An 18,074-nucleotide genomic window follows, 5' to 3' on the forward strand; every position below is an offset into this window, starting at 1 on the left:
TCAGGTCCTGGGATAGAGTGCTGTATCTGGCTCTCTGCTCAGTGGGGAGTCATCTTCTTCCTCTCCCTCTACCCCTCCCCCTCATGCTCTCTCAAATAAATAGATAAATAAATAAATAAATAAAATCTTAAAAGATAAAATGACCCAAGTAGCTGAAGGAATTTTAAGCAAGGGGGACAAACTAGAGGCATCATATTTCCTGATTAAGAATATTAAAAAGCTATAGTAATCAAAACTATGATGGTGGCATAAAACATACACGTAGACCAAAGGAACAGAATATAGAAGTAAATCCACACGTACATAACGTACATATTTAATCTTTAACAAGACATCAAGAACATACACCACAAGGAAAAGAGTTCCTCAGTAAAGGTGCTGGGAAAACTGGTTATCTATATGCAAAAGAATAAAACTCGATCCCTATCTTCTACCACTCAGCAGAAACTAATTCAAAATGCACAAAAGATTTAAATGTAACCCATGAAACCATAAAGCTCAATACTGGTCTTAGCAATGATTTTTTGGAAAAGACACTAAAAGTACAGAAATGAAAAGTAAAAATAAGGGCACCTGGGTGGTTTAGTCGGTCAAAGCATCTGACTCTTGATTTTGGCTCATGTCATGAACTCAGGGTTGTGAGATTGAGCCCCGCCTAATGTGGAACCTGCTTAAAATTTTCTCTGCCTGTTGCCCCACCCTCTAAAAAGAAGCAAAAATAAGTAAAAAAAAAAAAAATCAAATTAAAAGGCTTCTGCATAGCAAAGGAAACCGCTAAAGGAAAAGGCAACCTATGGAATGACAAAATATTTGTAAACTATGTATCTGATGAGGGGCTAATATCTAAATTGTATAGGGAATTCATTCAATTCAATAACAAAATAATAAGTAATCCAATTAAAAATGGGTAAAGAACCCGAATATACATTTTTCCAAAGAAGAACTACAGATGACTATCAATTATATGAAGGGGTGTTCAACATCGCTGGTCAGGGAAATACAAATCAAAACTACAGTTGAGGTATTATCTCACCTGTTACGGTTATTATTAAACAGACAAGAGGTAAATATTATTAGCACATGGAGAGAAGAGAACTTTTGGTGGGAATGTAAATTGGTATAGCTATTATGAAAAGCAGTATGGAGATTCCTCAAAAAATTCAAAATAGAACTACCATATGATCCCACTTCTGGATATATATTTAAATGAAATTAGTATCTAGAGATACTTGCAACTCACATCATGTTCATTATGGGAATAGTCACAATATCCAAATATGGAAATGATGGTTAAGTATCTGTTAGTAAATGAATGAATAAAGAAAAAGGGTGTGTGTGTGTGTGTGTGTGTGTGTGTGTGTGTGTGTGTATGTATACACACACACAGGAACGTTACTCTGCCATTAAGAAGAAGGAAATCCTGCCACGTGGGACAGCATGGATGAACCTGGAGGACATTATTACTAATAAGTGAGATAAGCCACACAGAGAAAGTATTGCATGGTATCACTAATATGTGGAATCTAAAAAAAAAAAAAAAAGTCGAGCTCATAGAAACCATGACCTAGAAACTGTGACTAGGTCCAATCACTAGAATGGGGATTGCCACACTAGGGAATGAGTGAATAGGGGAGATGTCAGTCTAACAGTATAAACTTTTAGTTAGAACTAAGATGAACAAATTCTGAGCATCAAATTTATAGGAAGATGATTATAGTTAATAATACTGTACCATGTACTTGAAATTTGCTTCAAGAATAGATCTTAAACATCTCACCACAAAAAGAAAAAAGTAAATAGGTGATAGATGCATCATTAATTAACTTGATTTTGGTAATCATTTTACAGTATATACACATAACAAATTATTACCCTGTACACTTATGTGTATGTATGTATGTATGTATGTATGTATGTATGGCTTTCTTAGTGAATCTTGGGGAAAAAGCCAGATATGTTACCAGTGTCATAGTCTTTATTCTAGCATTAAACAGTAAATCTTGATATCTGGTAAGGAACGTCATCCCACCATAATAATTCTTTTTTTTTCCTCTTTCACCAAAATGGCTTGTTCTTTGCTGTTCTTTCTCCAAAAAGGGTTTTTGAAAAAAACAACCTATAGGGATTTTGATTGGACCAGTTTCTTAAATCTATGGTTTACTGGTGTGAGAATTGACATCTTTAACATTTTTAAGTCATTAATTTGTTTTCATAGTTTTATTTTCTCCATAGTGTTTTTGCTCATCTTGGGTAGAGTTATGTCCAGATAATTTACTTCTTTTGTTAATTTAAATGGGTACCATTTTTATGTTAAATACTTTTAATATTTGTTGCTGGTATATAAAAAATGCAATTGATTGTTAAATATTGATTTTATATCTAGAAACTGCTATATTTTAATTCTCTAATTTATCTACACGTTCTGGATTTTCTCAGTAGTAAATAAGTCATCAGTTGCATGTTATGATTACACTCTTCCTTTCTATCTCTGTACCTCCCCCCACACGCCACCCTCCTTTAGCTTTCTGCAATGGTTAGACGTTCTGTGCATTGTTAACAGAGGTTACAGTGGAAGGCAGCTTGACTGTGTCATGCCTGCAGAGTCCTTCACCATGGAGTTTCTGTTATTGTCAGACCTCATCTCCATCCAGCTTCCTTTCTTCTTTGCTTACTCTCTAGCCCTACTTGCCTTCTTGTTTGCTCTGAATAATCAAGGCACGTTCCCACCTCAGGGCTTTTACATTTGTTACTCCATCGGCTAGAAGTTGCTTCCTTTACATGCTTTCGAGGCTTAACTTCATTTATTTATTTTTTTAATAAATTAATTTTTATTGGTGTTCAATTTACCAACATACCGAATAACACCCAGTGCTCATCCCGTCAAGTGCCCCCCTCATTGCCCGTCACCCAGTCACCCCCACCCCCGCCCTCCTCCCCTTCCACCACCCCTAGTTCGTTTCCCAGAGTTAGGGGTCTTTATGTTCTGTCTCCCTTTCTGATATTTCCTACCCATTTCTTCTCCCTTCCCTTATATTCCCTTTCACTATTATTTATATTCCCCAAATGAATGAGAACATACACTGTTTGTCCTTCTCCCATTGACTTACTTCACTCAGCGTAATACCCTCCTTTAGATTACCGTTCTCGGGCAGCCCCGGTGGCGCAGCGGTTTAGCGCCACCTGCAGTCCAGGGTCTGATCCTGGAGACCGGGGATCGAGTCCTACGTCGGGCTCCCTGCATGGAGCCTCCTTCTCCCTCTGCCTGTCGTCTCTGCCATTCTCTCTCTCAGTGTATCTCTCATGAATATAAACAAAATCTTTAAAAATAAATAAAATAAATAAATTACCGTTCTCATTTTGCCTTTTCCTTAGCTACCATATCTTTGAAAACAAACAGTAGCTTTATTGCAGTATATTTTACATATCATATACTTTGCCCATTACAGATGTCCACTTCAGTAGTTTTTAGATTTGCCAAGTTGTGTAACGTTGGTCATTAATCAGTTTTAGAACATTTTCATCACCTTAATAATATCTCTGTGCCCATTTACTGCTAATCTCTAGTCCTACCCCAACCCTAGGCATCTACTGATTGACTGACTCCATAGATTTGCCTCTTATGGACATTTTATGTGATCTCTTGTTTCATGCTTATTTCACTTAGTATCATGTTTTGGGGGTTCATGAGTGCTATAGTATGAACAGTACTTCATTTCCTTTTTTGGCTGAAAAACATTTCATGGTATGGATGTATCACATTTTGTTTATCCATTTGTTAGTTGATCAACATTTGGTAGTTTCTAATTTTTGGCTAGTATGAATAATCCTAGCCACCCTTTCTTAAAGAGCAACGCTTCTTTCCTATACCACAGTTTTTCCCTTCTACATTTTGTATTTCCTTGTTGTCACTATTTAGCATTTCATATTTTACTTATCTTGTTCATCTCTTTTCCCTAGAATATAAGCTCCACAAGGGCAGAGATTTTTGTCTGAAATTGATCACTATTGTACATTAAGTCCTGGAACTGTCTGGTACATTGCAGGCAGTAAATGTTTATGGAATCAATAAAGGAATAAGTGAATGGATGGATTGGATGTTACTGTACACTGTATTAAATACTGTATATTGTATTAAAATATTTTTTATTTAAGTGGCTTGATGTTTCTGGAATATTACTATTTTTAACTTTGTGATGATTTAGGATATATCAAGGCGCTTTCCAGAGATTGCTTGTATTTATAGGGTTTTCACCACGTGTGACTTTTTACTTATATAGTTATCAGTGTTAAAATCACTCTGACACTGTAGTATGGGGTCTGGGCATGGAATCACGTGTAGTTATAAACACAGTGGTCTGGTGTGGAAAGGGTATTTGTCAGAACACACAGCACCCTAAAGCCTATCCTGCTTAAGTCTTAGTCCCTACTGGAAATTCACATTTTGGGGACATTTTTCTTGCATATGTATGTTATGATTTGATAGAGGACGTCTCTTGGTAAGGTAGTATTTGAGTATGGTTGATAGTCTGTTATTAACCTCTAAGAACTGACGCAGTCACCTTATTGGTACATCCTTATTTTTAGAAGTAAATACAATTCTAACACATTAACTTAAATCAATGTTTTATAAAACAAAATATATTTTAAGTATTCATTGAGAAGCTCACTGTTGAAAGAAGTGATTCTCTACTCACCCCTTCTATATATTTGTTGAGAATCAGAATTATTTTATATTTTAATTTTGTTTCCTAGCAAATAAAAAGAGAAAATCTGATTTTAGCATTTTATTCTGTGACATACCTTTGGTTTATAATGAAGAGAAGACAGTTTTTTGTTTTGTTTTGTTTTTGTCCCTTTGGATTACCCATTTCAGCTTTGTTTACATTTTGTAATTTACTAGCTTGTTATCTATTTCATTATTTTCAGTTTTTTTATTAATTAAAGATTTATTTATTTTATTTTTATTTATTTATTTATTTTTTAAGATTTATTTATTCATTCAGAGAGAGCGAGAGAGAGGCAGAGACACAGGCAGAGGGAGAAGCAGGCTCCATGCAGAAAGTCCAATGTGGGACTTGATCCCGGGTCTCCAGGATCACACCCCGGGCTGCAGGCGGCGCCAAACCGCTGTGCCACCGGGGCTGCCCTAAAGGTTTATTTTAGATGATTACTTTTCTAGGACATTGTGTCTCTCAGAGTTCATGAATTTTCTTTTTTAAGGCATATATTTTAAGTCCATTGTCACTTTTCTCCTCCTCTTAATAGTTGATTATGTTCCGTGTTTCGTGATATTGTCTATTTTAGCACTTTAAATCTATTTTTTTTATAAATATCACTAAGCTTCAAATAGTTTCTTAGTTTCTATTTCTCTATATTTGGATTCTCTGTCTTAGGCAACAAGCTAAACTTGAATATTAGATTGTTAAGTACTTGATGACAAGATGTTGCTGGAATCTCTTTATGTAATAGGTTTCCTTTTTGCAATAAAATACTTCAAAATAAAAATACTGATTTATCTAGTTTTAGTTTATGTGATTTGGTCTAAAATGTTTTTCCTCTTTTGTATTTTCTCAGGTGGTGTTTTTTCCATGTAAATTTTTTTAATTGTCATCTATTTTTGGTGCAGATAAATACTGAGGAACATGTGGATGCAGCTGATCAGGAGGTTATCTTATGGGATCATAAGATTCCTGAGGACATCCTAAAGGAAATAGCCACCCCTAAAGAAGTGCCGGCAGAAAGTGTTACTGTCTGGATTGATCCACTTGATGCTACCCAGGAATATACAGGTGACTTTACATTAAAATTGATCAAGCTTTTGAATGCCATTATATATTGGCAAATGAGAACAAAGGCAAGTAGTGTATACTTGGTGGTATATACTTTACCAGTCTTACACAGCTTTTCCAATTAGAATTTAATTTAATCCAATTGGCTGGATTAATGCAGTGTGGTATGAAACTGTTGGACTGGGTCATTTATTCTCAACCTTTCCCCTGACCTCAAAACTACCATATTGTGGCATACTTCTCTTCCTGATAGTGATTCATTCTATCACTGACCCTTTAGTGAAGGGACATTTTTAGCAGTCACAACAATAAAATGGTTCCTATTGAACACCTATGTATTGAGGTATTTGTTTGTATATTGAGTTATATATTGAGATGTGAGTTTCAGTATTTATTTATATAGGCAGGATACAATATTTACTTGTGATTTGGGGAACTTAGGTTTTATTACATATACATCTATCTTTGGGATTCAAAATAGTAAGTCCTAGGCACCAGGAGTAATTAAGTAGCAAAACAGAATTACTGCCTTCACCCCCATTTTCTTTGTTTTTTTTTTTTTTTTTTACCTGAAATCCTAGCTCAGATTTCATTTCTGTAGCTCCTCTCTTATGCTTAGTTTCTTACCGAGAGATATCTAATTCCTCCCTTTTCTCTGTTCCTTTGGTGTATATGGTAAAGTTACTTGCTTATCTATGTGAACTCCTTCTAGATGGTAAGTCCTCTTAATTTGGGGCCTTCTGGTTTTTCATCTTTGTATTCTCGTCCTTAAGCACTGAACTTGACCCATAATAGACACTCAGTAGGTAACTATTTGGAGAACAGGAGGAAGACCTAGGTGTCTAATAGTAAAAATTAGAAAATATTTTGCTAAAGTAAGTAATAGAAATATGGAATATTGAGGGCTTTTTTCAATAAAAAATTTTCCTAGACCAAAATTGGCCGCATCATATAATAGTGGTAATATTTAGTGAGTGCATCCCTTGTGCAGGGACAGGGACTGTTCTAATTATTTGACTTGATTCTTAAATTCAAAACTAAAATTTTAAATTATTTATTTTAATAATTTTGTTACTGTTTTTTGTCGTCTTTTTTCCTCATAGAGGATCTTCGAAAGTATGTCACTACTATGGTGTGCGTGGCTGTGAATGGTAAACCTGTGCTAGGAGTAATACATAAACCATTTTCTGAATATACAGGTAAGAGATGCACTAGAGCTTTTAAGAGTTAATGCTATTAAGTCATTTGCTATAGTACTTACTATCCTGTCAGAATCTTAGCTGTAGCTCAGTAATTATTAAAGTCAATCCCCTACCTTACCTTATCCTCTCATTGGATACAGTGAGGATTTTCTTGTTGGTAATGATAATATATGATGAAGCAAAACTTCCTAAACTTTCTTTAGAGGATAGAAACTGTGACTGACAATAAGAAATAGTTAGTGTTGAGGAATTGAGGAATACAGTCGGGCACAGACTTCCCAGCAGCTGAGTTCTCTCTCTGTTTCTCTTGTGCTGTTGCTGGGGATAAGGCCCAGGGCTCTTACACATTGGATTCCATGTGGATTCTGAGATCCACTATCAAGTGGCCTTAGCCAAATCTGTTGTCATGTTAGGAAACGAGCTTGATACTGTGGTGGTTAAGGGAAATGGCAAGTTGGCAGCCTCAGTGTCAAAATTCGATGGTATTAATGGTGAAAGTCTTATTTATCAGGCTAATCATAGTGTATCTCTGGGCATTCTTTAGAGTTCCATTTGACCTTTGCCTATCCCATTTCTTGATGTAGTCATGTTTGTTAGCTTTGTGCAGATGGCAGGTCAGATCTTTGATCGTCAACGTTGGGAGTTGGCAGTGTGGAACACCATGCCAAAGAGTTTCCCATGCAGCTCAGGATGACCTTGCCCAGAGCCTTCCGGTGCTAGTGGATACTGGCATGACATTTTGGTATCACCACAGCCATTATACTGTAGTTTGCCAGAGAGGCTAGCCATAGTCTTAATAGAAGTGATAGTGCGGTCTGTGGTACAAGTCCAGAATGATGCTGACTTATTATGGTGAAGTTGAGGGAAAGAGTGAGTGGTGTAAGCTATACCACTGACAGTCTAGAAGGACTCCTCATACTTTTAATTGGCAATTCCCATCAAGAACATGGGGGCAAGGATTATGGCCTTTTGGCTCCACTATTCTCTAAAATCATGAGTTTTTTTTTTTTTTTTAAGATTTTATTTATTTATTCATGAGAGAGAGAGGCAGAGACACAGGCAGAGGGAAAAGCAGGCTTCATGCAGAGAGCCTGACGCAGGACTCTATCCTGGGTCTCCAGGATCATGCCCTGGGCTGAAGGCGGTGCTAAACCACTGAGTCACCTGGGCTGCCCAGATCATGAGGTTCTTGATGGTGACAGTATGTATCCATTTTGCCAGTGCTGGCATTGAAAACAGCCTTAATGACAAGGCGTCTCATGGGTTGAATAATCCCCCCCTCAAATTCATGTTCACCCCTTTATTATTTTCCTAGGGCTATCATAAAAACAAAAAGAAAACCCACAAACTGTGTCTTTAAACAACAGATATGTAGTCTAACACAGTTTTTGCAGCTAGAAGTCCAAAATCAAGGTGTTGGCAGAGACATGCTCTCTGAAACCTCATGTAAGGGAGAAATCTTCCGTATTTTTCTCTTAGTTTCTAATAGTTTAACATGAGTCTGTTGTGTTCCTTGACTGGTGAACACATCACTCCAGTCTCTGCCTTCATCACCTCATGACATTCTGCCCATGTATCTGTGTCTCTGTGTCAGTTCTCTTCTTATAAAGACACCAGTCATACTGGAGTAAGATTCCACCCTAGCCCCCATGGCCTCATCTTAGCCAATTACATCTACAATAACTGCATTTCCAAATTAGGACAAATTCTTCTGTTCTGGGGATTAGGACTTCAACATTTATTTTGGTGGACCATAATCTAATAACAATCAGAATTTCAGAATGTGACTTTATTTGGAAGTTAGGTCTTTACCAGTGTAATTAAGGTAGGTATCCGGATGAGATCATGGAGAGTGTCCTTATAAGAAATCCAGGTTCCATCTACAGCCATACCACCCTGAATGCGCTTGATCTCATCTGATCTCGGAAGCTAAGCAGTGTCGGGCCTGGTTAATACTTGGATGAGAGAAACCCAGATTCCAGAGACATGCAGGGGATAAGAGGATGGGATGGTGGAGGAGGTACAGATTAGGGTGATACGTAAAAGCCAAGGAGCACCAAAGATTGCTGGAAGCTAAAAGGCATGCAGTGAATTCTTCCTTAGAATTTCCAGAAGGGATAAACCCTCCCAATACCAATATCTGGATTTTGGACATCTAGCCTCCAGACTGTGAGAAAATAAATTTTTCTCCTTCTAAGCCACTGTGTTTATGGTAATTTTTCATGACAGCCCTAGGAAACAAATCCACCCAGCCTCCATCCAGTTCTGTCATTCACTCCACCCTTCTCTACTGTGTCTCAGTGGTGTGGCTGACACTGCACAAAAAAGGCTGGCTGTCAAGTGGACAGAAATGGAGACAAGGTTAATTTTTGATTGCATCCCAAATTCCAGCTCCTCTGAGATAGGCTGAACCATGTACTTGACTATTGGCTCTGCATTTCAGGACCAACTCTGCTTTGTGTTATCTGACCTTTTATCATCTTTTCATAATTCAGATAGTTCTTACAGTTGGCAATTTGACAAGCCATGAAAGATTTATGTCTTTACTGTGACAGTGTGCCTTAAAGTTAATTATAATTGCTTTGTGGTTTGTGGACTGCTTTCACATGTTTCCTTTAATCCTTACTGAATAAGTGGGGGTATAGGTTAGGCTGCTAATTTAGGCTGCTGTAATAAATTGTACCAAATACCAGAGGTTGGACAAAATAATTGATTTCTCTAACAGCCTATGTGGAAGCAGTCTAGGCACTCAGGCTATTCTCTCTTGCTGCTTCATTGTACTAAATCTTGTTACCCTCTTCTGCATGACTGAGGATGGCTCTACGCATTTCACCAATGGAGAGGATCAAAAGGGAGACAAGGAGGACATTCTAGGGGTTTGACCTATAAGTTACACACATCACTTCAGCTCACATCCCACTGACCAAAAACTTTATTGAACCCAGCTGCAGGGGAGGCTAAGAAATGTGATCTTTATTTTCAGTAGCCATCCAAGCATCCAGTTCAGGGGTTCTGTCACTTAGAGAAAATAAAGCAGGTGGATATTGGAGTATCACTTAACTTAGAAGTATTGCTACACTTAGTGTATAACGCATGAGGAAGGGTACACTTACTACTAATACAACCACTTACAGATGAGAAAATGAGACTCAGAATTTTGATACATTCCTCAGGGTCATCCAGCTAAATTAGAGGAGGCAACCTCAGGAATTTTATGCAAATCAGTATATCACACTACTTCCATAATAACTCCATAATTCCTAACATTCGGTCAGATAGTGGTTAATCGTTTGCAGTAAATGAAGTTATCTAATTTAAACCTTGTGATAACTGTGTGATGAAGAAAAATATTGTTATTGTCCTTTTTTATAAATGAGAAAAGGGGCTTAGCAGTTCATATGAAAGCCACAGTTTATAATGTTAGAGCAAGCACTAACCACTGCTTATTAATATCTCACATTTGTTTAGTATTTCCACAGTTTATGAAATGTATTGGCATAAATTCATTTCAGCCTCAAGATAACTCTGGAAAGAATATATAAAAGAGTAATTATGGTGGCTTTCAATTAAAGAAAGAGAAAATGGGCAGATAACAAGTTAAGTACAGGTCTTGAGTTTAAGTCTTTGAAGTCTCTCACTTTTTTTCTTTTCTTTTTTTAATTGTAGTATAGTTGACTCATTCTTTGGCAGTGTTCCTCATTCCCTGTCTATATCAATTAGGGTTGCATTTAGCTGCATACAAAATAAGTCTGATTACAATAGTTAAACAAGTATAGGTTTTATTTTTCTCACCTGGTAAGATGGACAAAGGGCAGGGGAATTCAGTGGCTTTTATGATACTGTTACACACCTGACTCCTTTTCTTTTTTTCTTAGAAGGTAGCTTTTTGTTTGCATGCTTAGAAAGATGGGTGCTTCCAGTTTCCATGGCTCTCTTCCAGGCTGGAAGAAAGGGGAAAGAAGAGGGACAAAAGATCTATCCCAGATATTCTTTGCATTAGGAAAGAGTAGCTTGAAGTCCTCTGCTTGATCTCTTTGGCCAAGTGTCACATGGTGCACTTAGCTACAAACAGCCTGCTACTCCAGAGAATTAGAATCGTAATAAAGGAAATGCAAAGGAAGTTGTTACTGGATAGGCAAAGAGATTCACATTCTTTGGGCCCTGATTTCCACATCTGTTCATTTTAAGGATGGGAATAATAAGGATTATAAAATGCCCATTTTAAAAAAAATTATTCCATAAGACTGTGTATCCTTTCCCTCTAGAGTCTTACCTCCTCTAAAATAAAAAAGCCAAAAGTTTCTAACTTAGGAACAAGTTGTGTTCCAGATGGTTTCTGTAAGCTATAATAAAATGCCCTATTCTGTGATGGAGCTGAGTTGTGCAGTATGCTAGAATTGGGAAGGTGCTTGCTAGTCAGCAAACATTCTAGAATAATCAATAAGTCCTTAATTAGGTGTGGGTGGACCTTCTATTCCTGGATCGAAGGTTTGTTTGGCTTGTGTCCTCTTTCTGGACTGTTATTTACAGATCCAGACTGTATATTGATGTTGGCAGAGTACCAACTATCAAGTATTATATGCTTACCAGAATTGAGCTACACTTGACTATAATGGGAGCTAGATGGTATTGCTGGTGGTAATAGGTAGAGCAAAACTGATCAAAATCCTTATCAGACTTAATTAGAAGTAATTGAGTTTGAAATTCTAAGAAGCAGCAGGTATTTTACCAAAGTAATGTATAAATATGTGAGTGTGAGATATCCAGGCAGTGGAAATTTGTAGCTATTAGAAATAAGTTATAATGTCTGAAGTTGGTAGCAAAGTACCAACCACTTTTTATTTCCCATGTACTTTTTTTTAGCATATCTTACAGATAGAATAAACACATTCTGCTAACTATTTTATGTTTTCATGATTACCTCATCATCAATTATTTATTTCATAAGCACCTACTGATTTTTTTTTAAAGTGCTTGAAATAATTTTTCCATATACATGTTAGGACAGGATTTATCGAGATTCTATAACATGAAATATGTTTTAAAAATACTAAATTAGCAATTCTTACCTAAAATTTTTCTGATACTATCTACTGAGATATGCTGTCTTTATTCTCTTACACAATACTGACCTCTAGAGATGGAGCACTGTAAATTCACTGCTTAGTAAAACCGTGTTTTTTCTGATCATTTCTAAAAAGAATTCAGATACTTTATTTTTTTCTTCTCTTTCTCATTTTTTAACTTTTATTTTGAATAATTTCAAACAAAACTGTACATAATTTTCGTGTGCTCTTTCATTTAGATTTAATAGTTGAACATTTCTGTATATTTGCTTCCTTCTTTATTTTCATGTACTTTAAAGAAAATTACAAGGATTGTGACATTTTACCCCTATGTACTTCACTTTGCATCTTTTTATATAGTGTTAATGTAATACTATTATTTTATAATGTTATTATGAATATAATAAAAGTAACATTTATTTCCCCCCCCCTTTTTTTTAAGATTTTACTATTTATTTATTCATGAGAGACACAGAGAGAGAGGCAGAGACACAGGTAGAGGGAGAAGCAGGCTCCATGCAGGGAGCCTGACATGGGACTCGATCCTGGGTCTCCAGGATCACACCTGGGGCTAAAGGCGGCACGAAACTGCTGAGCCACCCGGGCTGCCCACCCTTAGTTGTTTCTGGAGTGGGTTTTACAACTGGTTACTTCAATCCAAGATCCAGTCAAATGACATGCATTTTTTTGGTTGCTGTGTTATATTTTCTTATTTTAGAATAACCTCTAGTCCTGTTCTTCCTCATGACATTGACTTGTTGAGATCAAGTTACTTATTACATAATGTTCTGCTTTTTGGATTCTTCTGATTATTTCCTCAGAGTGTCATTTAACTTGTTTACTTTTCATCGTCTATTTCTTATAAAGTGAAAATTAGATCTGAAACCTTGATTGGATTAAGGTTAAGGATCTTTGTCAGGAATATGTTGTAGATATCCTTTGTGCACTTCCTCCTGCATCATTTTATATGACATGTAATTATCTTTTCTCATTATTATTGATGCTATAAGATAGTTAAAGTGGTCACTACCAGATCTCTGTTATAAATTATTTTGCTTCTCTTGCTGCTAGCAGGTATCTGGAGAAATATTTTGGAACCATTTGAAATCAGGGTTCTATTAAACGTTTCGCGTAATAGTTTTAAGATCTATTAAAGATGTGAAATGGGATTTTCTTATTTTTTTTTCCTTTTTTAAAATTTAAATTCAATTTGTTAACATATAGTGTAACACCCAGTGCTCATCCCATCAAGTGCCCTCCTTAGTGCCTGTCACCCAGTCACCCCTTCCCCCAACTTGTTCCCCTTCCGCAGCCCTTTGTTTTCCAGAATTAGGAGTCTCTCATGGTTTGTCTTCCTCTCTAATTTTTCCCCACTCAGTTTCCCTCCTCTCCCTTATAGTCTGAAATGGGATTTTCTAATCCTGTTGTTTTTCCTACATATATTAGCTAGAATTCTTCTTTTGAGAAATTTCTTCATCAACTGGGGTTATGTGTTTATCCTGAAAGGTAGTTCCTAATAGAAAGACAAAATACATGTTTAACTTCTTCACGAATTTCTAAGTAAGGCCTTTGAGTAAAAACTACCTCCAGGGGGTACAGATGTTATTTTTTCAGGGAAGAGGAGACTTTTTTCCCTTTTTAAAAAAAAATAAATTTAAGATCTCACAGAGTTTTGTATATCCAGTGCAATGCAAACTACAGGCATTATTTTTTAAGTTCAGTCTATTCTTCTCATTGCTTGCTGTCACTAACACCTTTTTATATATCTTTCTGTTAAAATGCCATTATATGGTCCTTTAGGTTAGGTCTCGTCTGTTGGTTCTCCCCTGTGAGCAACAGTGAAATCTGCTCATTTTAGCCTACCTGACTACCATCCCATTTTAATCAGTTATACCTTTTTTGATAATGTGTTTCTCCTCCTCAACTCTTCAGATTTAAATGATACCCTTTGACTCTCACCAATCAAGTGTAAGATAACACGTACACACTTTTATTCTTCCACCTTTATTCCTATCTTTGGTTTCCTTTTAAATCCACAATTAAATTTATTCAGTGCTGACCAACACTGCTTTTGCTAAGAGTTCTTCAGTCATCCTTCAGTTGGATAAAAGCTTGTCCTCTAATAGATTACTTTAGGAGAGCTAGCTCATCGAGGTCATACCTGTTCTTACACGTTAAAAGCTTTTTCTGTAGCCTTGATTCTTGAAAGACTCTCAATTGCTTACAAACTCTTTGGTGTAGCCCTCTATCCTTGGGCTGCTCTAATAAATTACCACAAACTAGAAGGTTTAAAACAATAGAAATTTGTTTTTTCACAGTTCTAAGGGCCAGAAGTCTGATATTATGTTGTTGGCAGTGTCATGCTCCCTTTGAAAGCTCAAGGGAAGAATCTTTTCTTGCTTCTTCTAGCTTCTGGCAGCTCCCGGCGTTTGTTGACATGCCTAGGTTTATAGACCTATCACTCCAGTTTGTGCCTTTACTTTACATTCTCTTGGTATTTGTTTCTTGTTTTTACAGGAACACCAATTATTGAATTTAGGGCCCACTTGAATCCAGTATGACCTCAGCTTGAATTACATCTGCAAAGACCCTATATCCAAATGAAGTCATATTCTGAAAGTTCCCAATAGACAGGAATTTTAGTAGGGCTCTATTTTACCCACTGTACACTCTTGTTTCTTGGTTAACTGGTAGAAACTGTTGAACCTATGTAATATCTGTGTTGTGTGCATGTTGAATCTTGCTGGCAGAAAAGCTGATAATCTGATTTTCTTTCCTTTGTAAGTAGCTTGGTATTTTTGCCTGGAATGCCAAAGAGCTTTATCTTGAAAGTGTAATAATAGAACTATGATATATCTCAGATTCAGAGTTGGCATTCTGGGCAGATATCTACAAAGTATGTCTCTCAGTGTGGACATTCAAGTCCTTTTATTTCAGGAACATTCTTTTGAATCAAAGTTTTAAAGATTAGTTCTGTTTCATTCTTTCTTTTTTGGGGACTCCTAATATATGTGTATTGACTCTTTCACAGACTTCTGTCTCTATTACTTTCTCTCTGGTCCCTTTTATCTGTTTGTTTCACTTACTTTCTTTTGCTTTTCTCATTGCTTGCTATGCTTTGGACCGATCTGTTGCTTTTCTGTGTATCCTGTGATCTAGTGCTAAGTCTTAAGTGATTATTTTTGTCGTTATTGTTTGTGGTTTCTTTCCTGTATTATGTGAGTTCCAATTTCATATCTTCCTTTTTATTTATCTTTCCTGAGTTGTTTTTTTGTTCTACAATGTTCTTTTGTTGTTGCTTATTATTTTTAATCATCTTTGAATGTTGTATTATAGTTTTATTCTGCTTTATAGAATTTTCAAGTAGCCTGAAATATTTTAACTGTCATTCATTGTGTTTTCTTCTACTTTTCAGTGGACATTGCAGTTGTTCAGATTTCTTATTCCCATTTGGGCTGGCCACTGTGCAGTTGGTGGGAAGGTGGCTGGAGAAAAGGAATTTGGGTTGTTCTCGTTCAAGAACTTTCTTTTCTGTTAGAGCAAGGAAACCATTATCTTTATTTTTAGGCATCTTTTTTTTTGTTTTGTTTTCATCATTCTTCTGTCTTGTTCGATCCTGTCTTGTTTCAGGAAGGCCCTTATCTTTAACCTCTTCTTTTTCTTAGTTCTGTTTGCTGTCTTCCAATTGTCTCTCATAGAGAGACTTTCTGAAAGATGTTGGATGTCATGTGGTCTGTTGTCAGGACTTCACTTTGGCTCTGTGTCTTCTCCATGTCTCCTCTTGTCGCTGCTCTTTTGCCATGTCTCAGACCTACTTTCAGTATTTCTCATTTTAGTTGTGACCCTTTCCTTCTGGGAGGAAATCTTGACTGTTGTTCTCGGAGTTCTACCACTGCTGAGAGTCCTCCAGCCTCTTGGCACTTCTGTGCGGCTCCTGCCGTATTCCCCACACTCGGGTCAGCTTTGGCACTTACTCTACCAATCGATCTTCAGTATTTACTTCCCTTCCTTCTTATTTGTGTTTATGACTGTTTTTCATCTCCTGCTCATTCTTTAGCTCTTGATAAGGGTGTTGCTCTCCTTATGGCTATGTGTGGTCTTCAGACAGAAGTGTGAGAGGGATCCAGGGGACTGCCATCATCCTTGGGTCACCCAGAAACCCAGACACTCTTCATTTTTTTTATTGTTTTCCTGCAACCAGGAGTAAGTGGTAATGCAGCGGCTTTCGTTGCTAGCCATGGTGGACTGTTTTACTCTCTAATGAGTGACTGCTAGAACAACAGTCTAGTTGGGATAATACTGAGTAAGTATATTTTCTTGTGTAGCTTGGTAGTCAATGAAGATAACTTCCAAGCCTAGAAAAACATTGCAAACCATTTCTAGGGTCTCCTCACCTTACAAATTTCTGTTGTATTTTGAAGTCTAGAGCATTTTCTTTTTATATTCTCTGATATAGTAGATATGTAAACTTCACTCACCTCTTTAGCTGTTTTATATTTATAAAGCTCTTTAGGAGATTGATCCAATATGCAAGTAAGTGAAAAACCATGGATGTATAAAAAATAGAGGTAGTTAGGAGAAAAACCTATTTTTAAGTTTTGAATTATCCAGGGTAACAGAGTTGTGCTTCTGTCCTAGGTTGTCACAAATTGAATTCCCCAGGAGCCAGACTTTGAGATGGAGATTAGCACACAGGATGTTCAGGAAAGAATGCCCTTGGGATCAAATTTGTGTAAGAGAGGAGGGAAGCCAGATTAGATTATGTACGAGCGCTGTTGAGTTGCAGTGAATCCCAGTGAGAGCTCAGCACCTCACAGGGAGCTCTGGGACCTAGGAGTTCTTTTTTTTTTTTTTTTATTTTAAAGATTTTATTTATTCATGAGATACATAGAGAGGCAGAGACATAGGCAGAGGGAGAAGCAGGCTCCATGCACCGGGAGCCCGACGTGGGATTCGATCCCGGGTCTCCAGGATCGCGCCCTGGGCCAAAGGCAGGCACTAAACCGCTGCGCCACCCAGGGATCCCTGGGACCTAGGAGTTCTTAAGCCAAGTTTTTAGTAGTCATTATCTCTGGCTGGGCAGGATCACATGGCTTTTTTTTTTTTTTTTTTTTTTTTTAGTTTGTCTTAATATTTGCCTATTTTAATGTAAAAAATATTAAATATTACTCGTTCTCAGGAAAAAAATAAGCATTTCTGTTTTGGGGGGGTGATACAAGTAGTTCTGTGGAAAGGGATCTTGTCAGTTAACTCTTGATACTTTGTTCCCATTTCAGAAAGCTTCAGTGCTTTTCATGCATACTATGTTTGTTTTTCAGCTTGGGCGATGGTAGATGGTGGGTCCAATGTGAAAGCCCGCACTTCGTACAATGAGAAGACCCCAAAGATCATTGTGTCACGTTCGCATTCAGGAATGGTCAAACAAGTTGCTCTTCAGACTTTTGGAAACCAGACTACAATTATCCCGGCTGGTGGTGCTGGTACGTGCCTACTCCCCTGTGTGTCCAGTGTCCCCAGCATGGTCAAGGCTTACATTGGAAGAAGGAGTTGGTTGTCCTGTGCTTGGGCAAAAAGTAAGGCTAGACGTGCTTTGCAGACAGATATAGTCTCCTACTTCATTTTCTAGGGTGGGATTTCAAGTCCCACATGCCTTCTTATTAGAAACAACCTCACAGGAGGGACAATAGTCTCACAACAGTGACTTCTGTTCCTCAAATACTACAAAAGCATCCTCATGTCAGTGATGTGCCATTGATAGTGGTTTTATATATGATCTAATTTCAAAATAGTTGTGCTGTTAGCTTAACTGTAGGAATGTCAGGGAAAGAAGGGAGATCAAGCACATTACGATGTTTCATGTGATAGAAAGATGCCAGGAGTCACCAGAAGTGTTATTAGAATGGCTAATCCCTGGGTACTTTTAACACCTTTGAACTCCAGCTTGCATGTATGGGATGAGCCAGAGTCTGGTGGCCACCCAGCTTACAGTATTCTGCAGTATTTTATTACTGTGTTAT

The 18,074-nt window shown here is 37.1% G+C and overlaps 1 protein-coding gene across 1 annotated transcript in view; it reads left to right on the plus strand.

Moving 5' to 3' along the window:
• BPNT2 (3'(2'), 5'-bisphosphate nucleotidase 2) overlaps window positions 1-18,074 on the plus strand; it is a 38,842-nt gene that overhangs the window by 13,305 nt on the left and 7,463 nt on the right. The window contains exons 2-4 of the mRNA XM_055318332.1: window positions 5,627-5,789; window positions 6,893-6,988; window positions 17,376-17,537. Of these exons, the coding sequence (XP_055174307.1) occupies window positions 5,627-5,789; window positions 6,893-6,988; window positions 17,376-17,537 (421 nt within the window). The remainder of the gene's footprint in view (window positions 1-5,626; window positions 5,790-6,892; window positions 6,989-17,375; window positions 17,538-18,074) is intronic.

This window comes from Nyctereutes procyonoides, unplaced genomic scaffold (assembly GCF_905146905.1).
Source record: "Nyctereutes procyonoides isolate TBG_1078 unplaced genomic scaffold, NYPRO_anot_genome, whole genome shotgun sequence".
Classification (NCBI taxonomy): Eukaryota; Metazoa; Chordata; class Mammalia; order Carnivora; family Canidae; genus Nyctereutes; species Nyctereutes procyonoides.